Below are 25,785 nucleotides of genomic sequence, written 5' to 3' on the forward strand. Positions count from 1 at the left end.
TCTAGTTTGTATGAGTTAATATATAAATATCTTCAATAATTGTGACAAGTACATTTTATTTCCTTGGAGTTAAAACAAAGATAGTGATTCTATTGACAATTCAAAGCTTTCATCGAAAACAATTTCTGTAACAGTACAAAATGCAAAAATCTACTTGTTACATTATAGGCAAGAAGAATTTGCAGGAGCTTGAAGGTTACATCGTCCAAGAAAACAAGATCATTCTTAGGAAGCTATTTTTAATTAGACTTATTTTTATAGTTTCTACAATACTCCTCTCCAACTACTACACAGCAAAATGATCTTTCTCAAGATGCTGACAAAGAAGGGGGAGGACCCAAAAATCTAAGTTTAATCTGCTCTCCAGTTGAAAGTGTAACCTGATATCATGTTTTTGCCTGTCTGCAAAGATTTCTGCTTGTAAATGCACTGCTCCCTCACAAACGCACATGTTGAAAGGTTTACTGCAGGGGATGATGCTTGTGCATGCATGTAGGAAAGATGATTACACATTGCTGTGCCCTTTGTGTATCTTCAAACAGCCCTGATAGGAATCGTGCAAGCTTTATGAAAGTAATTTTCAGATATCTTTTAAATTTTGCATAATATTTAATTCAGTAATTTCACTCCTAGGTATTTATTATAAGAAACTAATTGTGAGAATGTAAGAAGTAAACCTTTGTAGCATTATTTAAAGGCAGATTATTGACAATGCAGAGAGGAACATTTGTGACTTCGTTTTGAATACACCGTAGTGTGTGTGTATGTGTGTGTGTGTGTACAATCAGTTTTTATTTACCTTAAATCTTATGCCATAAAAAATTTTGATGGACTGGAAAGATGCCTGCTGTGGTCACTTGGGGAGTGAATCATCGGACGGAAGATCTTCCTCTCTGTCTCTCCTCCTCTCTGTATATCTGACTTTGTAATAAAAATAAATATATCTTTTTTTATATATAAAGATGCCTGTTATACAAAGAAAAAATAGGTCCTGGAAGATCTCTGGTATTAGGAGGGAAGAAATGGCTGATTAACTTGAACAGAGAACTCAATCATGACTTTTCTGTTAGTTTTACTTATTTTATAATAAGTATACATGTGCTGTGTATTTGTCACAATTGGAAATTGATTGTAAAGACCTGCGACTGGTTTTTTTTTTTTTTGAAAGATTTTTTTTTTTTGAACGTTAAATACGCAGAGATGAGGAGAGACAGAGAGACAGATCTTCCATCCGCTGATTCACTCCTCAAGTGGCCACAACAGCCGGAGTTGAGCAGATCTGAAGCCAGGAAGCCAGAGCCTCTTCCAGGTCTCCCACGTGGGTGCAGGGTCCCAAGGCTTTGGGCCGTCCTCAGCTGCTTCCCCAGGCCACAAGCAGGGAGATGGATGGGAAGTGGGGCTGCCGGAATTAGAACCAATGCCCATATGGGATCATGGCAAGTTCAAGGTGATGACTTTAGCTGCTAGGTTACTGCACGGGCCCTGTTTTGTTTGTTTGTTTGTTTGTTTGTTTTAAGCTAACTTTCCAGGGCAGTCTGAATGATCCTATATTGAAGATCTACTTTCTTACTTATACATTTATTCATTAACTCATTTAAAGTAAGAATGAAAGAAAAGACACACAACAGATTTATTTTGTCTTTTGATTCTTTACCCTAACACAACTACCAGAGCTAGGCAAGGAAGAGTCAGGAGCCAGACACTCAATCTAGGTCTCAATTTGGATACCAGGGACCCAGATACTTGGGCCATGATCTACCTCCTGAGGACAGTAACAGGAAGCTGGATTGGAAGAACAGTAGCCAGCACTTCAATAAGCATGCCAATATGAAATACAATTGTCCTACATAGTAACATAACCTGCTATGCCGAAGCTTGTCTTTCATACTACAAACAATGTTGATTTGAATTTGCATGTTCATAAAGCTTGCAGAAAACCTTTTCAACAGCTGGTTATCACATGAGTAACAAATATGTTGAATAATGTGTATAAATATATTACTTACATTTTGTGATACTCACATCTATAATCTTGTACTTATGTGTTATTTACACAGTTACACTGGTATCCACATGAAAATAGCTGGACGCCATGAGCAATGATATTCAAATTTCCATGCAAAAAAAGATGAGGGAATGAATCAGGAATTACAATAGTTCTCCTGTAGGTCATGAACAAAGTAGGGAAATTGTGATAGTAAAGACCAATACTTACCATGTGCCAGATATGTTTGTCTATAAATTAAGTACACAAAACTGTGCCTGGCTCCAAGCAGGTGCCATGTAAACATCTGAAATTGCTCTTGTCAACCTTGTTATTGTTGAATCTTCATAAAAACTGGAGGGGCCAAAGCTGTGGCATAGTAGGTTCAACCTCCGCCTGTGCTGCCAGCAACCCATATTGGTGCCGGTTCATGTACTGCCTGCTACACTTTCACCCATCTCTCTGCCAATTTAGCTTCTGTCAAGTATGCAAATTAAGTCTGCCAAGGATGCAAGTTAGTGGACATGAAGGTACAATTCCTCAGGCAAGAGGCTAGCAAGCATTTACATTTCTCAATCTTTCTGAAAGCACATGTTCTTAAATAATATGGTATCCTCACCTTCTCTTCTCAGTGAGCATGAACTATTGATGTGCTATTCAATCTGCTGCTCTTTGCACCATCCTCTTTCTATTACTCCCGTTTTCAAGTCTTCTGGAATTTCTTATTATCAAAACACTAGGCATATTGGCTTTCCAAAGTTAAAATTAAATTCCAGATTGTAATGAGCCTTTAGCCTATTGGTTAGGGTGGCTAGCTTCCTGTCACCAGCCTCCTACTAGCACAGACCATGGGTCGGGGCAGCGATGACGTAGTCTTTGGGTTCTTGACACCCACATTGGAGACAAGGATTACATTTCCAGCTCCAAACTTTAGGTCCAGCCCAGCACTGTTTGTTGCATACATTTGGAGAACGAATGCATATGAATTTACACACACACACACACACACACACACACACACACACACACACGACTCAATTAAATGAAAACAAAAAAATTATAAGATTCTACTTTGAATATGCTCCATATAGTCAAACCATGAGATTTATATGGTTATCCTATTTCCTCTTCCACACTTGATCATTTCTGAGTTAGGGAATCAAATGCTTATTAAATTTCTAAGTATATGGAAGTTCTGTTGCTTAGTGCTTTGTACAATACTTCTTTAAATTCTATAGCACTGTTTAAATAGATTTTCTTTTAAAATCACTATGTGTTAATTAATACAAATTTTGTTAACCCTAAAACTCAGAGAAAGCGCTAGAAATGTAATGTGACAAGGGTATATGTTTGCTGATTATTTCATTTTTCTAATTAGTTTCCCATAAAACTAGATTGCTCATAAACTTGCTCACCAAATTCTACTATGTCCACTAAATGCAAGTGTTACATAATACATAACTTTCAGGACTGGTTTTTAACTATATCCCTTAATCTTGTGTATAATCAGAGACAAAAGATTTCAAGGTCATGGAGACACATAACGAAACAACTATAAACAAAACCTAAGCAGTTGGATTTCTACTTGTAAGAGAATAACCTAAAAAGAATCAGTTCCACCATTTAAATATGAAGAAAGTCTTTACTACATGAATCCACTTTTACAGTTGTCATGGTCAGTATGAATTGACATATTAAACCAGTTATCAATTTATTGCTTCTCTGCTTCTGGATCTACTTTGTATTCCCTACATTGTGACTCTGGAGCTGGATCCTCCTTTCCTCACAAACACAAACTAAGGCCCTGTCGGTAGAGGGCAGTAAAGAGATGCTTCAGAAGAAAGGATTTTCTTCCAGGATGCAAGGCTTTCCTTGTTTGTGCATATATTTCTTACCAAAACCAAAATGTTTTATTTTGTTTTGTTTTGTGTGTTTATGGCCAGAAGGAGTTTGCAGTCAGGACAGGAGACCCATGCCACACCGTCTAGAGATTCTCAGTAGTGACCTCCCATGCACATCTTCCCTGGCATGGGCATCTAATGAATTTCCCCATCCAGCGGCCCTCAGCCACATGTTGCGCAACGAAGACTGACTAGTCAGCCTCAGGAATGGTGGGACTTGGGGAGGCTCTGACAAGGCTTTCTCCTCTTGGATGCTCTGCATCGGCTTTGCTTTCTCCCCCATCTGCTATTTTTGTGTGCTTCAAAGTCTCTTTGACTATCTGTAGCTAATCCATTGTTATTATTGTTATTGGCATTTCTCAGGTGCCTATAACTAGTATATATTGTCCAGTTTATTGTATGATGTCTCTCTTAACTGAACCTTAACTTAATATAGACAATAAATATGTAATCTTTAAAACTATTGTCATCTGAACTATCATAAAATAAATCCTTTGAATCATAGTTTCTTTCAAGATTTATCTTAGTATTTGAAATGCAGAGATAGAGACAGAGAGAGAGAGAGGCGGAGGGGAGGGTGGAATCTTCCATTCTCTGGTTCACTCCTCCAAATGGCCACAATGACCAGGACTGGGCCAGGTAGAAGCCAGGAAATGGAAGCTTCTTTCTGGTGATGTAGGTGGGAACCCAAGTTCTTGAATCAACTTTTACTGCTATATCAGATACATTAGCAGGCAGCTAGATCAGAAGAGGAGCAGTAGCTGAGACTGGAACTAGCACCTATATGAACGTCAACATTGCAGGCAGTAGCTCAACTGGATATACCATAGCACTGGACTGAATCTGTGTTGAAGGCCTTCCAAGTCAGCAGGTCAATCATGTGACCACTGGCTCAGTCACTTTCTTGCCATATAGCTTTAGAAGAGTCCCTAAAAATCTCTTTCAGTCTCTGCATTTATAAATTAGGTTAGTAATGTAATAATGATTGTCCTTTCCAGAACCAGTTGCTGCAGCCATTTGTGGACAAATCCATCTGTGAAAGGTGACTCTGTTTCTCTCTTCCCACCCTCCATTCTGTACCATTCTTCCATATAAATAAATGAATCTATTTTTTTTAAAAGGAGGTACTTCAGAAATGAATCTCATGCTTCTTTAGTAAGACTGTAACCTCACATAATTATATACTTTCACAAAATTTGTACTTCTCATCCTTAGTTGATTATTCTCTATATTATTTAAGCTTTTCCAAAATAGAAATTCCAAACGTGATTTACACCCCTTAAAAATAACTACTTCTTGAATCTTGTGTGCAAAAACAATCTGACCTAAAGCACCTTTTTATCTTTTGAAAGGGAGAGACACAGAGATGTGAAAGAGACAGAGATAATGAGAGAGCGCTTCCACCTGCTGATTCACTCCCAAACGCCCATAATAACCAGAATGGGGTCAGGCTTGCAGCCAACATCAAAGAAACTCAATCTATATCTCCCTCGTGGGTGACAAAGACTCAAATGCTTGAGAAATCATTGGATTTTCCCAAGATGTATCAGCAGGATAATGGTTGTGAAATAGGATTCAGTGCTAGACATTCCTATATGGGAATATGGCTACCACCAGCAACTATAACAAAACACTTGCTCTAAGATTTTTGTATTAATTTCTAATTATTGCCTTATTAAGAACAAATAGTATTGTGTATCTATTATACTGTCCTCTAAAGTAATCCTTCAATGCAACTTCATTCCAAGACATTTTTGGGGGGGGTGTGTGTGTTTTATGTATTACATGCCAGTGTTTTCCCATTAATTTGGGAATACTGACTGTTTAATTTGTGTCAGCATAAATATATGCTTTTCCCTTCTTCCTGCCTACTGGAATATTTAAAGTGAAGCCTACTCCTTTGCCTATGAAAAGCTCTCATTTAAGTTGGAGCTATTATTATAAATTTACAAGATGTAGAAGAACATGGCTGTTGTGGACCATGTACTCAGATAAACTAAATACAAGTTTAATTCAACTTTTAATGGCTGTGTGGCTTTATCACTTAGAAGCATTTGAGTTAAAAGCGGCAGAAAAGCAGCTGGATCTGTCCTGCACAACTGAACAAAGAAACTGAAGTGGGAATTATTGCACCCTTAATAGGAAAGTTAAAGGTTAAATCATTATTCCTACACAGCTGGACCACGTCTCCAATGAGGTCTTCGTTCTGCCTGGCATCATCTTTTCTGCTTACTCTTCTTGTTGGTATGTGTGCTCTCTCAACTACCGCATGAAGTGAGGAAATGATAGCTATTTTCCCACAACCCACTTTCTTCAAGCTTTGGGAAATGGCACAGAAGAAGGCTGCATTGTGGAGATTAAGTTTCAAGCACGCTCCCTAGATAGCCATGTAGGCCAAATGGAAGGAAGTAGTATGATTAGCCCATTGTATGGCCACAAGGGAAGATATACTGATGAAATCTATCCAGAATCATGTGACCTGTGAGAACAGTGCTTCTATCAACCTATTCTTGCCTTTATGAAATCTTCAGCGGTTCTCATCCCATGGGTTACTAGTCATGACTAAATGGCATTATGTTTGGAAAAGATATAAGCAGGGTCTGATAAATAAGTAGTAGCTGCAAACATTAATCATAATAAAAAAAACGAGGATTATCGTGCAGTGGAAGTTGCAATGTTTTCCTTCATTTTCAAGTGAATCTTATGCCTGTCTTGTTAACTCACTCCTCCCTCCAGAGAAATTCCAAACTTAAAGAGCAGAGACCCGTGACTTTTTTTTTATCCCTCATGTTTCCATGACAACGATCACAGAGAAAGAAAGAAATGAGCATATATTAAAGAGTACGTATTTTGGTAGAGACCCGTGGTATGGCCTATTTAATGCACCAACACAGCAGCCTGCTCAGAATAGTTAGTTGACAGATATTTAAGGCATTCAGTAAAGCAAATACAAATTGATTGGTGTTACACATCTGGTATGACCTAACTTCTTAAAAATCAGAACACACTGTATTGTATTACAAGCAATAGCAACTCTTTGGTATTTCTATTTAAAACTCCAGAGGTTTCTTTTAGATCTTCTGAAGGAAAAAATTTGTTCTAATGGAAAATATAATATGGGCAATCTAGAGGTTTTTTTTGTTTTGTTTTGTTTTTTTAAGATTGTGCATTATTTTTACCTTTATCAGAAAGGCAGATTTACAGAGCAAAGGAGAGAGATCTTTGTTCTAGAAGCCTATCTGTACTTCTGTCCTTTATTTCCAAAGGTTTATTTGATTTTATTTATTAATTTATAATTGTTATTATTTGAAAGATAGAGTCAAAGAAGAAGAGAGTCCTTCCATCTGCTGGTTCACTCCCCAAATAGTTTTCTTTGCAAAAGTCAGAGCAGAGCTGATCTGAATCCAGGAGCCAGGAGCTTCTTCTGGATCTATCATGAAGGAACAGGGGCCTAGGCAGTTGAGCTATCCTCTGCTGCTTTCTCAAGCCACAAAGAGGGAGCTGGATTGGAAATGAGCAGCTGGGACACAAACTGCTGCTCTTATGGGATGCTGGCACTTTCAGGTTGAGCATTAACCAGTTGAGCTATCATGTTGGCCTTGCATCTGCTGTTTCACTTCCAACGTGTCTGCACCAGCTGGATTTGGGCTCATTGAAACTCAGGAGCCAGGATCTTTCAGCTGCATCTCGTAGGTGGATGCAGGGGCCCAATGGCTGCTGCTGGCTGAGGCTTATACTATCTTGCCACGACACTGGTTTGACTTCTGATATTATTTTTACATTGGAATTTCTCTTCATATGCTGGGTGGTGTTTTTTTTGTCTGTGCTTGAGAACCTTACAAACTAAGAACATTTTGAGACAGAAGCAACTGAGATGGAGCTGAATTTAAATCCATGCATAATTCTAGCTCCATCTGAGAGCAAGTCATGACTTCAAAAGTGAGGATTACATAAGCAGATGACAGTAAATGATAAAAAAATATATATATATGCCCCTCCAAAGATGGCTTCCTGTGGCAAAACACCAGGACGATACTCCATACCTGGGCTGAAATGATATTTGGAGAGCAACAATTCCATGCTTCCTTTTCCTGTGGCTCCACTTTGTTTTGTCACAGCTCATCATTACTCATTTGCAAATTAAATGGATTTTATCCCTCTAAAGTACAGCGTCCAATAATTTTTAGCATATTCACAAAGTTGGATAGCACCAAAACAGCTTTAGAACATTTTCATAATTCAGAAAAAAAAAATCTAAGTTCTTAGTTGTCACTGTTAATCTTTCCAAGCTAGGGCAGCCATTAATTTACTTTCTATCTCCATAAGTTTGTTTCGAGGTCCTATTTTTTTGACACCTTTATAGATACCGACCAATATTTGATTGATGACTTTGCAGCTTAGTGTAATAACTAATTAGGGAGACAGAATAATGTTATAACCATGATTATTGGTTATTTGCTATTTATTAGACACTGATATTACCTCATGACTGTTTACACTTATTAAGAGAAGTGCTTAGCAGGGTCAGGCATAAGGTAAGTTTTGGTATCAAGTCCTCAGCCAAGAATTGTGTTCAACACTCAGAGTCCTGTCTCCTCAAGAAATTAAGAAGAGACAGGTTAGTCTAACATTTAGAAGCATGGACATTGTAATGAGGACATCTTGGTTGGGATCCTTGCTTTGCTTTGCAAGGAGGGAAGCTCATCAGAGAGAGAGAGAGAGAGAGAGAGAGAGAGAGAGAGAGAGAGAGAAACAGAGAGAAACAAGCAGAGGGATGGGACAAGGAGAAAGAGTGCTTAAAACACCTGGAAGGTCTCTCAGAATGGGAAGCTCTTAAGCTACATATCTCAGACACCCTAATTCAGTGGATCATTGGAAAGAAAAGCAGTGAGCTTTATAATCTGTGATATTGGAATTATTTGCTTGGGATCCCAAGTATTCTAGGAATTACTTGCATTTGCAGCACAATTTTTAAATATGGGGGAAAAACCCTAATTGGGATATAATTCTTGGATGTACTAGTAGGGGAATAGAGAAGTGGAATGGGATATGAAGGAAATTGGAAAAGTTGTGATAATGAGGTTGTCACTGTGTCAAAGTCTGCTTTAATCCTACCATAAATCATTGAGGGAGGATGGAGAGCAAGCTTCAGATGTATCCCACTGGAGGGTTAGGGCAGTCAGAGCATTTGTCTGATAATTTATGTCCAGTGTGCATGATGCTACACTGAAAGGTTTTAACTCTGGCCTCACCAACAGTCAAGATAAACATGACCAATGGATGTGAAGGAATATTTCTGAGAGCTACTGGGATTGTTACAGGAGGCTGCAGTGACATGCAGCCCACCCCATCCACACTCAGATTCACACCTCTGCAGGTTACGTGTCCTTTCATTGGTTTTTTTCAAGTTAATAGTAATTTCAAAGAGAGAAAGAGAACTTTACAATGGGAGTTTGGTAGAACAAGTTAACTTTCTTCTCTGACATAGTGAGTCTTGAGACCATAATTGATATCACTGATCATCCTCACCACACCCAAGTTTGTTGTATAATGCAATAACTCAGATATTTAATGATGAGAATAATCACTGATAATCTGAGATGTTGCTGTATAAATGGTTCTTCCCATTTTTATCAGCAATGGAAGCATAAAAAGACACTCTGGTGAACCCTGAGTTCCAGACACACTGTTCTTTGTGCGGCTACTCTGAAGCACTCTCCCTTCACTTGATTGACAACATAAATCTCCCCTGCCAGTACAGTAAATGTCTTCTGTGAGTGCTGGTCTACGAACATAAGGCCCCCAAAATAATCAAGCAGAACAATAATCTGCAGACTGATTGGGAACTTCTCTGTGTCCCCTGGCAGAAGTATCCAGACTTCCAGCTGCAGATTTTAAACTTATGGCAAGGGGGACTTAGATTTTTTAAGTGGACTATTAAAAGCGACAATGAGAGGTTCAATTCTATTTCTGTCTTTTGGTCCTAATTATCTAAAACACAGAATCAAATATCCTAATATTGTTTAATAGTAGTACCATATCCCAAACTTTCTTATAAGTGCATTCCTATTAAAACATATCACTATAATCTCAAATGGGATTCACAGAGAATAACCGCCACTGAGCTAATAACGGACACATCACTGTTTTTGAGAAAAAAAAAAAACTTGCTTTAATGATGGAAACATATTCCAGGTTCCTTGGGGAACATCATCATCTCAAAGTTTCTGTGACCTTTAAAAATATAGTTTAATATTCCCACCTCTGTGAGATATTGGATCTCTTCCAATGTTTTGCAAGGGAGTTAAGGAATTCCACACCATTTATTTCAGGAAAAGTATCAGTTGTAAGCTTCAGGGAACTATTCAGGGTGTATTTAATGGACTCATTGGGAGTTCTTTTATTCAAAACTGGAGAGATGCATACTGCAATGTATCTTCTCTTCCAGGTATACTAGTCTCCATTTTACAGTTCATCTATGAGAATATGTTTATATAATTGCTCACCTGTGTATCTATTTGCTTTGTATTTTGCATGTATGGTACCTTATAATAAAGAGAATTTGAGGATTGTTTTGGATTATTTCACTGAGTGTAATGGTCTCCAATTGGAACCATTTTGTTACAAATGATAGAATTTCATTCTTTTAAATAGCTGAGAAATATTCCATGAAGTAGATGTATCACTGTTATTTTATCCATTCTTCTTTCAACAGGCATCTGAGTTGTTTTCACGTTTTCACTATTGTAGATCGCACTGCTATATTTCTAGGGTTTAGGTTATTTTCTCATATGCACATTGCACTTCATTTGGATATATTCCCAAGAGTAGGATAGCTAGGTCATAAGGAGATCAATTTTCAGCTGTCTGAGCACTCATCATATTGACTTGGCCATGTGCCAGATTTCCTACCTTTGGCTAAGCTTACAATGGTGTGATACACTTAAACAGCAGAATGCTAAACTTGTAACTGTTACAAAAGGACTACGCCACTGTAATAATGTAAAGGGGAAATGTAGAAGAGGAGTATGCACAAAGATTAAGAGGAGGTAAAGGAGGAATCCCTGTATCTACAAATATTCTACCATACAAATAATAACGTTATAATTTATAAAGGCTAGAAAATACCTACAATCAGATACAGATATTAAACAAAATTCTCAAGTCAAACTTCACTACATCTGCTTATAATTTCTAAATGCCACAGCTGATGGTGCACCAGGTTAGGAAACCCTTAGGCTTCAGCACAAAATACATCACAATGGCTCATGGAAGAATAGGCCGCAACTTGCTCACCACTTTCTCGATCAGGGTTTAAGATGCAGTGGCAAAGTACAGACTCAGTGACCTCTGATAGTGCAAAATCAGTGTCAAGCACCTATTTTTCAGTGTAGCATTGTATTTCCCACTAACTTCAAACAGACCAAAGTATGGGGAACAAAGGGGAATGGAAAATAGTCATATCATGCATTTAAAATATGTAAATGCCCAGACACCATCCTTGCAGAGTTCTGTAGAGATTTGGCTTGAACTCAACATTGGAGCTGGTGTTTAATGCAAGTTATCCTGTGTCACAGAAATTTAATGGGCTGCCTTGAGGCAAAAGAACAAAGCTACAGTGGTCAACATCTTGCTGCAGTGAAGTAAGCTACCATGATGCTTGCATTCATATGAGCACCTTTTTTGTCCCACTGCTCTACTCTGATACAGATTCCTGCTAACAAGCCTGTCTGAGCAATGCAAAATGGCTCAAGTGCTTGGGTCCTGCCACCCTTGTAGGAAATGCAGATGGAGTTTTAAGTTCCTAGCTTCGCACTGGTTCAGCTTCAGAAGTGTGGTAATTTGGGAAGTGAGCCAGCAGGTGGAAAATACCTTTATTTGTCCCTCCCTGTCTGTATTTCTACCTTTCAAATAAAGTTGTTGTTGTTGCTGTTGTAAGGGTGCCATTCAGTAGCACATTAAGACCAATTTTGAGCTTGACATGTCATAAGAGTAAAAGGTAATTTACAAAGAATGTCCTCACATAAACAGATGATTTATTGTATCATCTTATATTCTGCCTTTGCTGTTCCAATAACTCACTATCTAGAATGAAATTCTTAGGGATGCTTTCCAGATTACTACTAATATTCATTAGCCAAACTCTATAGTTCATCTAATGAGTATTCCATTTCCTCCTGCAACAGAGACCATTTATTTCCACTCAGGTCCTGCTAAAACCTGGATTAAGTAATTTCTCTAGAAATAATGATTGCAAATGGGAGCTGAATCTGAGGAGTGGAAAGCTATCTAAAATATCCTACTACAATTTGGTTTTGGCAGGCCAAATGGCTTTTATCCATGGAAACACAAAGGGATATTTTTTGAGCCAGCATTTCAAAGAATTTAGCAGGGCTCTGAAGGATATCTACTCAAATGCCTCCTCCAATATCGTTCCATTCCTTTCCTTAAGAGGTCCTGATTTTATTGAAGAAGGCTTGTTGGCTCTGTGAGCTCAGGCTCCCTTACAATTCCCTCTTCTAAAACCAAACCTGGAGCCTAATTTTTAGCATGGCCTTCCCTGTAGATGAAACAAATGAAAATTATCTTGACTGTTGCTTGCTGGCTTCTGCTTTCACACTAGTGCTATGTTCCTTAGCAGACCTGAGTCTGTAATCTCTTCTTCCTTCAGGACTTCTATGACAGTAGATAATTCCACAATCTCTTGGGTGTTAAAAACATAGGAAAGGAGAAACCTCTTCCAACTGTGTCCTATCCATTTGATGAATGTCTTTGTAATTATGGAGCTATAGCCTGCCACTGCATTCCAAGAGCATGAGGTCCAGACTATCCTGTGGGTGGCGGATGATCCAAACCAGGAAGCTCTTACTCATTGTATACTTCCTAGAATCACCTCTGTCCTGAGTTGGGTTGAGATTCCTGGAAGAAAACCCTGATACAAGGAGTTGAGTGAAAGTAGATTATTTGGTAAATATAACCAGGATGGCCAGGATGGCCAGTAGAGATGTTGAACAAGAAAAAAAGAGAGATAGGATGGCATGCCAGCAAACTAATAAAGGTTGAATAACATGGAAAGATTTTCCTGTGGGAACTTGGGGAACTTCTGAAATACCACGTTCAGTAGGCCTCCAAATTGTGTTTCTATGGTTGGTTGACAGCTACTCCTGAAGTCATTAACTCCTTGGCATCTCCATTTAGCCTGCCTCATGGGCCAAATGCTCCAAGGTCCACAGAATGTCTTTAGGGCTAAGGTTATAGATACTTAAAAGAAGTCATGTGATTGGTGATTATAGAAACAGTGAATGTCAAGAAAACGTAAGTAGAACACTAAAAAAACCCAAAAAAACAACAAAAAAAAACCCTGTGACAAAAAGGAAGTTCCCAAGAATAGATTGTGAATATAAGAGAGAGAGAGAGAGAGAGAGAGAGAGAGAGAGATGGGCATCAAAAAAAAAAAATAGGAGCTACCTGCAGTATATCAGGACTGTAGCCATTGTGCCAAACAGGGCAGGACTGGGACTGTTTGTTATATCTTTGTTCATTGGCTGAGCATTAATTTTTATCAAAATATGTAAAGATATATACCCCTAAATTTGTATGCCCTTCTTATTTTTTTTAACTAAATGTCAATATTAGTAAGTGTCAGTGGAATAGCCAAGCAAGTTTAATATGTCCAGCAGTCACTGTAAGTGTGTATTTCCTGTCTTCTTCCTGAAAGAAAATTTTGGAAACATATCTTGAGAACCAAAGTTACACTGCAAAAAAGTAATAATAATAAAATAATCATCAAAATAAGAAACTTGAAACATTTTTAGATAGGGAAACAGCATTTTTGAATGTTTTATTTCCACATGTGAAAATATATATATATATAATATATATTACATGTACAGAAGAGCCCCACAGCTTGAGTCAGAGAAAGGTCACAGAGGGCCATACACAAGCGACAGAGCCATTCATACAGTTTTCAGTTAAAGCGACATTCAATGCATGGCAAGTGACAATGAAGGCAACAAAAGCACAGGAAGCCTGTGTACATGACTCTGAAGAGCTAAATCAGAGGCAGCTCTTAGCTCTGCCTGGAACGGAGGTCATCTCAGGCGAACACCGCTCTTCTACCTAATGGGCCTGTCAGACCATCAGAGACGTATTGAAACTTGCACAAAGACACTGAGGGCAAGGCAGCAGTCAATGATAAAACTGACGGCTAATTTGTTCTTCTCTTAGTCTCCTTGAGTCCTTAGGCATATGCTGATTTTAAAAAGGCAATAACAAGGCTGACTCTGATCCTGCAGAATTTCGGTCAGCTATAAAACAGAAATCTGTAACAGACTAAAAACAATTTTTTTTTTTTTAAAAAAAAGCATGTAAACACTGTGCTGATGGTGGGGAGAAAACAACACTTGCTGTTTCTTCTAGGGAAGACAGAGGCATAGATCTTTGGCCTGCCTAGTTTGTTTCCCTATTCTGACATTTAGAAAAATGGTGAAAAACAAAAACGAGGCCCAATGTATGGCATGATTGGATCATTACTATCATCTGCCAGTAAAAATAAAAATAAAAATAAATAAACGGCCTGCTAGGATTTGGCACAGCTGGAGCAGCTGACGACTTTGGTTGACGCGAGGTGAGGCTTCACGATGTCCGGCTCGATGGACTCCATGAGGTCACACTCATTGGCTAGTATGTGCTTCACCAGGCATCTGGAGGCTTCTTCAATGTTTATGTTTTCCTTGGGAGAAAAAAAAAAGACTTTCATTATTCAAAGATATTTTTAAATTTTGCATTCATTTGAAAGACACACAGAAAGTCAGTCAGATATCCTCCCCCTGTTGGGTCACTCCCCAATGCCTCCCAGTGCCTGAGAAGGCCAAGCCAAAATCAGGAGCCCAGAACTCAGTTCTTGTCTCCCCTTTGGATGGCAAGGGACCAGCTACTTGAGCCATCACCTGCTGCCTCCCAGGGTGCACCTCTACAGGAAACTGCTACCAAAAGCAGAGAAAGGACTCAAACCCAGGCACCCCAATATCAGATGTGGATATCTCAAGTGATATCTCAGCCACTGTGCCAAGCACTCACCTTTCTGCATTCAACACTCAAAGTAACATTGTGCTGTATGTGATGAACCACTTAAAGATTCCTTCTGCTGCACGGCCCCTGCATCTTCTTTCCTTTCCCTTCACTCTCATTTATTCTTTCAAAAATCTCTACCTTTCAGTCTCTCAAAGAAGTGCAAATATTTATTTGAGTGTGTCAAATAAAGAAGTAGAGCTTACTAGGTTAAAGGATAATATTTTAGAAGAACATAAGTGCTCCATCTGCTAATTGCCCTCTGCTACATATGACTTTTGTGGTCTTGATGCAAAATAGGAGTGATAGGAAGCCTTTCACAGTGATCACTATGGATTCAACCAATATCCCTATTTTCTGACCGCCAGTAACATTGAAGAAACATGCTGTTCTGATTTCTTTGAGATCAGACATAGTTATGTAGCAATTGTGGGTTAAAACAAATATGAAGGAAGTGATGCACTTTCCTTTCCTGAGAAAGAAATGTAAGCCAGTTCTCATTTATCTGTATTCTTTTCTATTATTTTGCTTCATCCCTGAAGCCCAGAGTTAGGGATTCTCCTGATCTATATCCACACATGAGGATCGAGTAGAGGCGACCATTCCAATCAGCCCTAGATCCTATGGACAGCACTGGCATGACCTTGATGTTCTAAGGCACTGTTATCTAGGTTAATAATGTGGTATTAATCTAGGAAATCCACATGTGTGTAATTATTCAAAGGAAAATCAGCAACCAGCAATACAAATCAAGTTTCAAAAGTAAAATAAGCTTTAACTTTATGAAAATGCAGCCAACAGTTTGAATCTGAGATATTTGTTTATAACTATTGAATACTTGAACATGGTTCTTCTTAATCAGGTTGAAAAATGCAAAATGAGGATCCCAATAATGTTAAATTTGACTGTCTTAATTTGTATAAATTCTCCTCATATCCAATTAAAAGTGACAAGAACTTTCTATCAAATTGTTCTACTGCAAGACTTTATTATCCAAAATAAGTAGAATTACTGATATCAAATTTTTAAACATATTTCAAAGTTCTTGATGCTTTTTGAAATTATTGAAAATACACATATTACATGGAAATGTAGGAGCTGGTAATACATGGTAGACATGGCTAATGACATTAGCATGCTTCCTATCCTACAAGCCTGACATCAAATTCACCTACTATGTGAAAGATTAACTTTTGGGTCCCAGATAAATAACCAATTGCAAGGTTATTTATCTCCCTTCTATAAAGCATTCATCAAAGCACATTTCAGTGTTTCTAAGTTAAAAAAAAAAAAGATGAAGTCTAATTTGCTTTTGTTGCTTGTTTGTAATTACAGTTTTTATTGTTTTTTATACCAGACCAGCATTAATGATTTTGTATCTTTTTTTCCTGTAACTCTAATGTGACCTTAATGATAATACTTAGCTAATAAGCACTTTCCAAGATATAGTGATCATTGATGCTTTCAAAATATAAATTTGTTGTGGGGAGAGAGGAAGGGAAGTGGGCGTGTGGAGGGATAATGTTCTCTGTGTATGAATCCATATCTTAGGACAAAATAAGTTTTTGTAATAAATATATGAACTTGCTAAGTACTTCATACACAAAATCTCTAAAATCCTTTAAAATAAGAGCTTTTTCCCCCTCTTTTTTCTTTAGTGCTACTGTTTGGGATGGGATGAGAATGGCATTTCTGCCTCGGCCTCATGTATCTGCTTTACTCCAGGGAAGCCAATTCATTCCGAGCAGTAGCTTGCATTTCTTGTTGAGCTGGTTACTGTGCCTTGGGCTCATTTTTCATGCTTCACCTTCCTTCTCCCACTCTTCCTCATTTCACAGTCATGCCCAGATGATGTCATAGTCATGCTCAATAGACCAGCTCCCAAGCAACACTCTAACCTAGGTGAAGCCGAGGCTTTGGGGAAAGGCCCAACTCAATTATTAGCATTAATTCCAGCCACTTGTGTATGCTACAGAATAGACACCTACTTAACAGCCCTCAATGATCTTGCATTTAGGAAGGGTTAATACATAGTCCCACTTCACCTTGTCCACATTTCATTAAAGGAGATTAACATAGAAGTTGTTTAAAGTTACTTGCTCAGTCACTAATGTGCCAATACTTTCATTCTCATGTGGATATTTCTTCTATTTTGAGGAAGGAGACAACAAAATGTTATCCCATATATCAATTATGAGATACCATTACAGATTGTTGCACAAAGATTATCTTTTAGAAAGGTTAAGAAACTTTCCTATAACCACTTAAAAAGTCGGGTTTCAGCTAGAACTTACATCGGGTGTTTCTAACAATAAAACTTGTCATTTTCTAAGCCATTTTCCTTTTTTCAAGCTTGTATTGAAGATCAAATACAATAATAGATAAAGCTCGTTCCTTGGTGTCAGAACTAGCTGGTGCTAAATAAATCTGTTTTTTTACTTTCATACCTTAAAACACTTTCCTGACAGGAAAAACAAGTTAAACATTAAAAATTATGTACCTTCAAATATCACGTTTGATTTGTCAGTAGTATTTTTGTATACCTTACTCATATGGTAACCTGCCAAATAAATAGAGTTTGCTTTTATTAGTTTGCAATTTGGCAAAAAGTACTAATGAAAAGAAATATATGCTCGTTTAGGTAAATCAATGAAAGTTTATCATTATTATGGGAAAAACAACAAAAACCTAAGCCCAGTTAGTGGTAGTCTAGTATGATCCTTTTAGTAAAAGACGATGCTGGTGAGCCAAGAACAAAAAGCAGGGTGTGCTCTGGGTAACGGAAAAGATGCACATGTGGAGGAAAAATGTCCATGAGCAGACTGCGTGCACCAGAGGAAGTATCAGGTCATTGTCACAAAGCCACATTTATTCATTCTGGCCTAAAATCCCATCTTGTCCTCAAGAAAGTCTGTTTGTATTACCAGCCCATATCCCAACATAGCTAGTATTTCTGACTTCCTATAGTTTACTGATGTCATAGTAAAAAAAAAAAAAAAAAAAGCCTAAAACTTATATGAGAAGAAACGGGAATGCAGAGAAAGCTCTCTCCTCTCTGTCTCTGCCGACTGGAATTGCAGATCCTGAACTTTTGAGCAATTAAGTTGCAGTATAATTGAATGAGCTATTTGGCATGAAAGCAGGCATAGTCGAGCCCACAATTTCTAGGTAACTGCGTAGAAACAGGGCTTCTGGCTCAAGTGTAAAATACTACCTGGGAAGTTTTATTTACATTTATTATAGAGAATAATAATGACATCCCCAGGAGCATCTTTTACTGGAAAGAAAATTTATACATGCTCTAACTTGTAAGACAAGTACACATTGATGGGATCTGGCTGTGATTTATTTACAAATTTGCAATATGACAGGACGGTCTATTGTACTTACTATCAGGATGATGCATTTTTATCTCTGTACCTCTGCTCAGAATCTTTTCATTTATATTAATAAGCCAGTCTGGGAAACCGGCTTAATGTTCCTAACAGTCTTTGATTAAAAACAAATGGCAGCAACAACCAGAGTTAAGCAGGTACTTTGTTTATGTAATAATAATCACATGTAACACTCCCAAAAATCTGTTAAACAGCTAATGATCGTATCTTAAAGGCAAGGAAGCCAGAGACAATAGGTTAAGGAATGTACCCAGAGGATACCATAATCTTAGCAGATATGTCAATTCAACCAAGACTGGCCTATTTTGCTTCCCTGTATATGCATAAGCACACATTCCAGATTCAAAACATATTAAAATAGTTCTATTTCCAAATCGGGAGTTCTCGATCCAGGTTGAATATTCATAACATTAAAGAGTTTTATCAAGTCCATCCTCCCAGCCATCCATCTATTTGTTTTGGGATAGGGCCCAAGCATGGGAATTTAAGATTCATTTTTCCACCATAGAATTTAAGAATTGTTTTCTTGGGCCTGGCATGGTAGTCTAGCAGCTAAAGTCTTCTTGCACGCACCAGGATCCCATATGGGTGTCGGTTCTAATCCCAGCAGCTCCACTTCCCATCCTGCTCCCTGCTTGTGGCCTGGGAAAGCAGTTGAAGATGACCCAAAGCCTTGGGACCCTGCACCTGTGGGGGAGACCCAGAAGAGGCTCTGGGCTCCTGGCTTCAGATTGGTGCAGCTCCAGCTGCTGTGGCCACTCGAGGAGTGAATCAATGCATGGAAGATCTTCCTCTCTGTCTCTCCTCTCCTCTCTGTATATCTGACTTTCTAATGAAAACAAATCTTTAAAAAAAAAAAAAGAATTGTTTTCTCCATTCATTTAAAATGTACAGTAAATAAACAATTATATTAATAAAATTTTGAGATAATTTTTAGATAAATCACCCCTTTTATTTGAATTGTAGACTTTCTAGAAATACAGTTTCACACAGAAATTCTAGGCTGTTGTGATTCAGATCTTTCCATTGAGGGAGGCATATAATCTTACCATCTGAGGTGCTGGAAACTTGTCAGATTTTTAATTAGCTCTTCAGAACACCTGTTTGAAGGCACGCTCTTTAATCTTTGACCCTTAGTTTAGGCGGAAAACTTTCACATCTGCCTAGTTAGAAGCTGGTAAGGAATTCATAACAACAGCCCTGGAAGAAGCCTCCATAGAACAAGACTTTAAAACCCCCATTGAGAAGGCTTGGCACTTGTTTATCGAGCATAGAAATGTCAAACATTTTCTAGCTTTTTGTTTGCCTTTGCCAACTCCTGATTTAAGCACTGATGTGCTGTGCTGTGTTTTTATCTTCAAAGTGATTTTTTTCAGTGTTGAAGATTTACTTATTTATTTATTTGAAAGACAGGGTTACTGAGAGAGAGTACAAATGGCTGTACTCAGAAAACTTTCATCCCTCCAACAGCAGAGATGGCCAGACAGAAGGCAGGAGAATAAAACTCTTCCAGATCTCTCAGATAGCTGGCAAGGGCCACTGCTTTCTCAGGCACATTAGCAGGGAGCTGTGCTGGCAGTGGAGCTGGGACTCCTCTGGGCTTCATATGGGATGACAGTGTCTCAAGCAGCATTTAACTCACTGGTTCAAAATATTTGCACCTTTAAAAACAATTTTATTGTCCAGGTTCCCTAATATCAATCAGTCCATCCACATTTCTAGAATACTACCCTCTGAGTTCCTGTATTTTCATTTTCTTCTCTTTGTTGCCTTCTTAAGAGTCTACCCCAATATTTTGTAGTCCTTATTCTGAAGTCCATGGTTCGGCACGTTGCCAGGTTTTCCCCTTAAGAGAAGCAGGCGGAGAGGCTGATGTGGGGAAACGAAGCCTTAAAGATGCCCATTTGTCTCATGTATACAAAACCTTAATCTCACGTGTTTCAAGATGACAGGTCAAGCTGGGTTGACACTGATTTTAACATGAGCCAGTCATCTTGTCAGCATGGCGGGGGCGGGGAGGAAAGTAGAAAAGCCTGCAGTCAGCTCTAAGGATTGTTTCTTTCCTGACAATATTTCCCCTAGCCATTATCGTAACGATGCTCTGGCCTTTTTGCTTTATTATTCTGATGCAAAAGTCCATTTTAAATCTCCTTTATTCCCTCCTTGCTGTACCTACATGGTCTCTTACTCTCTCTCTTTTCTCTTATTTGCAAAGGGATTTGCAGACAGTCATGAAACACTCTCATGCCTATAGAAATTCACCAATTGTAAAAAGGAGAAGGAAAATACACTTTATTAATTCAACCTCTCTCTTTCACTCACCGGAAATTAAGACCAAATGGAAAAGTAACTTGGCTGGCATCACACAGGCTATCAAGCTGCACAGCAAATGTTCTAGAAAGCCAGAGAACACTTCACCTCTATGCTCTTGCTGCCTGCACACCTCTTCTGAGGTGCCTTCCTTCAGCAATACAAAACGTCCCTTAAATATTCCCTGCACTTGGCACCAACCTCCATTGACACTTGACTTTACATGCTAAAGACCCCTTGTTTGTGTTAACAAAAACAGAGATTGTATCTTACCATATTAATGTTCCTGGCTTCCTGCACAGTGCCTAATACACATGCTATGTCTAAACTATACTATTACCAAAAATAGCTGACCCTTCTGGATAACTTATGATAATCCAGGTATTGCTCAATTATTTTACTCAACTAAATTGAACCACACAGAAGCATAGGTGAGAACATTGCAGTATAGAGAGATTAAGCAGCTTTCCCAGGGTTACGTAATCAGCAAGTCAAACTTTCAGAAAGTGTTCCTGCAGCCACTGTTCAGTCACTGCTCTTTTGTCCCCTGGATGTCGCAATGCTGCAAAATAGCACCGTCAGATTCAAGCTTAGAGACCCACCCTGCTCTTCATCTATTCCTCTTCCTAATCGTTTCTTAAATAAATATGCAATCAAATATCTTTACTTGCTGGCTGATACTTTTTACTAAACTTTAAAAACCAAGCATGAGCAGTCCGCAATATGCTGCATTTGGCCATGATTAATTTTTATGTCCCAATGTTTTTAAATAGCACATGTGTACTCTCAAGTTTACATCACGACTTGTTCATTTCTCCTTTTTAACATTTAATTTCAGAGTAGTTTTAGATTTACAAAACAGGTAGCATGAGGTGTCATACAAAGAGTTCCCAAATACTTCTGCACATTTCCCCTAGTATTAGCATCTCATATCAGTATATTTGTTGAGTTAATTCACCATACACAGTTTTTCCTACTTTTTATTATTATTAAGGGGAAACCATTAATCTCTTGAAACCCATGCATTTCTCGGTCTTTGCTAGGCAGCTCTACATGCAGGGTCCACGTCTCTGTGCTCACCAAGACTTCTACCTATAGAGCATCTTAAGGCCAGTTCGGAGAGACAGTTTACACCCTGATGAGGTCTCTGGGCTTAAGCTGTCCCATGTGTGTGATCATCTGCACTCTATGCTGGAGCTTTTCAAACTCCTATGAACTTTCTTTCTCAGTTTTTGTTGTTGTTGTTTTTACTTTTCGGTTTCTTTTATCCCCCTCACCCTCCCAAACTTCTAGCAGTCAGAATTCTATATTCAAATTGAGTTATTTTGGTTTTTGTTTTTTATTTTAGTTGCCATGTAAGAAGGAAAACAAACTGTACTTTTCTGTGTCTAGTTGATTCCACTCCATTTTGCTGTAAATGATAAGATTTCATTCTCATGACCGAATAGTATTGCATTGTATATACATATCATAATTTTAAAATTCCTACTCATGTGATGGATGTAATGGTTGATTCCATATTTAGATATTGTGAATATTGTGTTACAAACATACATGGTGGAGACAATATCTTATGGATATGATAAGTTCATGTTTTGCATACATTCCCAGTAGTGGAGTGCTAGTTTTGTGTGTGTGTGTTTTTTTTTTTTGTTGTTGTTGTTGTTTGTTTTTTAGTAATCTCTGTATTGTTTTCCACAGAAGCTATACATTCCCACCACTAGTGTATATAAGTTCCCACTTCAGGGCCAGGGATATGGCACAATGCTTAAACCGTCACCTACAGTGCCAGTGTCTCATACGAACAATGAATAGAATTTCAGCTGCTAACTTCCAATCCAGCGCTTGCTAATAACCTGGAAAAGCAGCAGAGGATGGCTCAAGCACTTTAGTCCCTGCACATATGTGGAAGTCTTGGATAAAGTTCTTTGCTCCTGATTTAAGCCTTGCCTATCCCTGGCTATTATGGTCATTTCTTTCTCTCTCTTTCCATAATTGCCTTTAAAACCTGAGTATTTGTTTTTAAAAAATAGTTCTTAAAAACTCCGTTTGTGCACATTTGCAGCAGCATTTGTTGTTCTCCATTTTGTGGCTGATTAGCAGTCATTCTGATAAGGAAGAGCTGGTATTTCAATTGCGCTTTTGATTTGCATTTTGTTGATAGCTAGGAGCACCTTTATTCATATATGTATTTACCATTTCTATATTCATAGGTGGAATTTTGCCCACACAATCTACTGAAAAATACTCTCTCCAAGGTATGCTCTTAGCATCTTGATAAAAAATAATTGTATAAATGTCTGAAGATTCATTTCTCAGCTCTCTATTCTCTTTCATTTACCTACATGTTGGTTTTAAAGTTAGCACCATGCTGTTTTAGTTATTACAGCTTTGTAGAATGATTCGAAATCAGCTATTGTGATGTCCACAATTTGATATTTTTGTAGAAGGCCATTTTAGCTATTCTGATCCTTTTGTGATTGCATACACATGTTAGGATTGCCTTTTATAATTCTGAAAAGTATGTAATTGATATTTTGATAGGGACATATTGTAATATAGGTTTATTTAGATGTTGTAGACATTTTAATGATACTTTTCTTTAAATCTATGAGCAAGAAATAGCTTTCCTGTTTTGGTGTATTTTTGTTTTTGTGTGTATTATGAATGGGATATCATTTTCAGCAATATTATAATCATTGCGTAAAATTCTAGTTTTTTGTATGTCCATTTTGCATCTTGAAGCTTTATCTAGTTGTTTTATCAGTTCCAACATTTTGAATAGAGTGTTTAGTTGTTACCACATAAAACATCACATCATTTGCAAACATACATAAATTGATGTCCTTCCTCCTTTTCAATTTCTATTTTCTTTATTTCTTTCTCTTCCTTAATTGCTCTTCCTAAATATATTACTCATTTCAGCTAAATTCCTGGTTCCTGAAAAAACTCTCAGTTCACCATTTCTGCCTGTGTGAGATACCACAACTTTAATACTAATCAGAGGCAGTTTCCCAGTCATTTTTAGATTTGACTATGCTTGGGATCCTTTTGCTAAATGAAATTTACAATGTATGGCTAACCAGAAATGATCATTACTGATCGAGATGCTCATTGATTATTTTTACCTTTGTTAACATTCTGTTTTCAAGTTGTTAATATTTAAATTCTCCTTACTATGAGCATCTTATTGAAATAATGCTTGGGCACCTACAAAAACATCTTGAAAAGAAAATTAAACATAAAACTACCATTGAGCCAGACTTAATATACCCCATTCATAAAGAATAACAGTTTATAATTAAAATACTTATTAATTCATCAGCTTGAAAAAATACATGGCCCGCCAGACATAAAATATAAATAATAATTGCTAATAACTATTGAATACCTACCACTGAATACCTGCTCAAGTTCCATGCCATTTATAGTACAAATACATTCTCATTTAGTCCTTAGGAACCACGAGAGGTGAGCATATATGGAATCTCCTAATGGTTCAAAACAATGCATACTATCAATTAATTATGTGTGGATTCCAAATTTTTGAAATGAAATAAAATTATTCTTTAATTTTATTTTTCACACATTTTTGGAGTACCGCCATGTCAGTGATGCCATTTTACAAATAAAGAGAATTTTGTGGAATAATTCAATTACATTTAAAGTAGCATTTTATTGGCTGCTAGCTATGGACAAAAATGATATATGCGAAGTATTTGAAATTTGGTCATGCCACTTAATAAGGAAAGTCTGCGTCTCCACCCTGTAAACTGAGGATACTCGTTGTACCCATCTCTGTCCAACATGTGTGGCTTGTGTGGGTCCACTACGCTGGCTGTATCCCAGGTTCCAACACAGCGCTGGACTAACAGAATGACCAAATGAATGAAGGGGTGAACAAGGTCCTCAGAATGCTGACAAGTTTAGATTTCAACATGAAAATATTTTTATATTTGGGTAATATTTGTAGAGTGAAAAAGAAATTATATTCATAACAGAATTTACTTCATAAATTAAGTTACCTGTAATTTTTTCTAGTTATAATTTAACACCCTACGTCTAGGTGAAATCAAAGACTGAATGAGCCAGTTTATAAATGTTGACCAAGGCTACTGCAGGCTTAAAAGAAAAACATACATAGGCAAAGAGCTGATATTTTACTGCCTTGAAAATAATTTGTTTGGGTCGCATTTGATATCGTGATTAAGATGCTAGATAGGATATCAGCATCCCAACAGACTACCTGAGTTCCATCCCTTACTCTGGCTTGCAATTTCATTTTCCAGCTAACAGACCCCCACAAAACAGCAGTAACCGTTTCAGTAATTGGGTTCCTACCATCCCTAGCTTTGTGGGCATTTGGGAATAAAAGAGGAGATGGGAACCTTCTCCCTCTGTGTCTCTCTGACTGCCTTTCAAATAAACTTTATAAAATTCTTCAGATGCATTCTTTCCATGTTATTATTCCAAAAGTTATTTTACATGAAGTGTGCTCTTTAACAGCCAGATGTACTCAAGCGAAATGCTTAATCTGGGGGGCTATTACTTGTAAAATAGAGATAATATTATCCACAGAATTATGAGGCTTATAAATGCTATATTTAGAACAAAAATAGACATTGAGTTACTGTATCACCATATTCTGCCATATGTGTTTATTTTAATATTTCTTGAGGATTATAAAAAACTGAGTAAGTGGCCACTGGTAACATCAGCAATTTCACTTTTGTCCTTAAGTTTTACTTATATGGATGCCTTTTCTAGCCATCTACTAACTTTTAACTCTCTTGCTTTTCTGGATGGCATAAACATAGCTATTTCTGTCACCACTATTGGAATAATGGTAGCTGGAAGGAAAATGCATACGAATAAGGATTGTGCGCAAAAATGGATGTCATCAAGACAAAGAGATTACTCTCAAAGCCACTTTTTGATATTTGGAACATAATTGAGAACAGTTAATTAGCAGAACTCTGACCTCTACACTACCCTATCTTACCAAATTACTGATGTTTAAGACCTACATTCAAAAGTCAGATTCTAATTTGTGGGAGTACAGTTCTTTGTAGTAATTTCTAAGGGAAATGAGCGAATCCCAAAAGATTAGATACCACATGTTTGC

The 25,785-nt window shown here is 37.6% G+C and overlaps 1 protein-coding gene across 1 annotated transcript in view; it reads right to left on the reverse strand.

Annotated features, from left to right (window-relative positions):
- Nucleotides 1-13,712: 13,712 nt before the first annotated feature.
- RAB38 (RAB38, member RAS oncogene family) overlaps nucleotides 13,713-25,785 on the reverse strand; it is a 54,893-nt gene continuing 42,820 nt past the window's right edge. The window contains exon 3 of the mRNA XM_040964266.1: nucleotides 13,713-14,617. Within this exon, the coding sequence (XP_040820200.1) occupies nucleotides 14,465-14,617 (153 nt within the window). The 3' untranslated portion in view covers nucleotides 13,713-14,464. The remainder of the gene's footprint in view (nucleotides 14,618-25,785) is intronic.

Source organism: Ochotona curzoniae, unplaced genomic scaffold (genome assembly GCF_017591425.1).
Source record: "Ochotona curzoniae isolate NIBS_2020 unplaced genomic scaffold, NIBS_Ocur_1.0 scaffold_3223, whole genome shotgun sequence".
Taxonomy (NCBI): Eukaryota; Metazoa; Chordata; class Mammalia; order Lagomorpha; family Ochotonidae; genus Ochotona; species Ochotona curzoniae.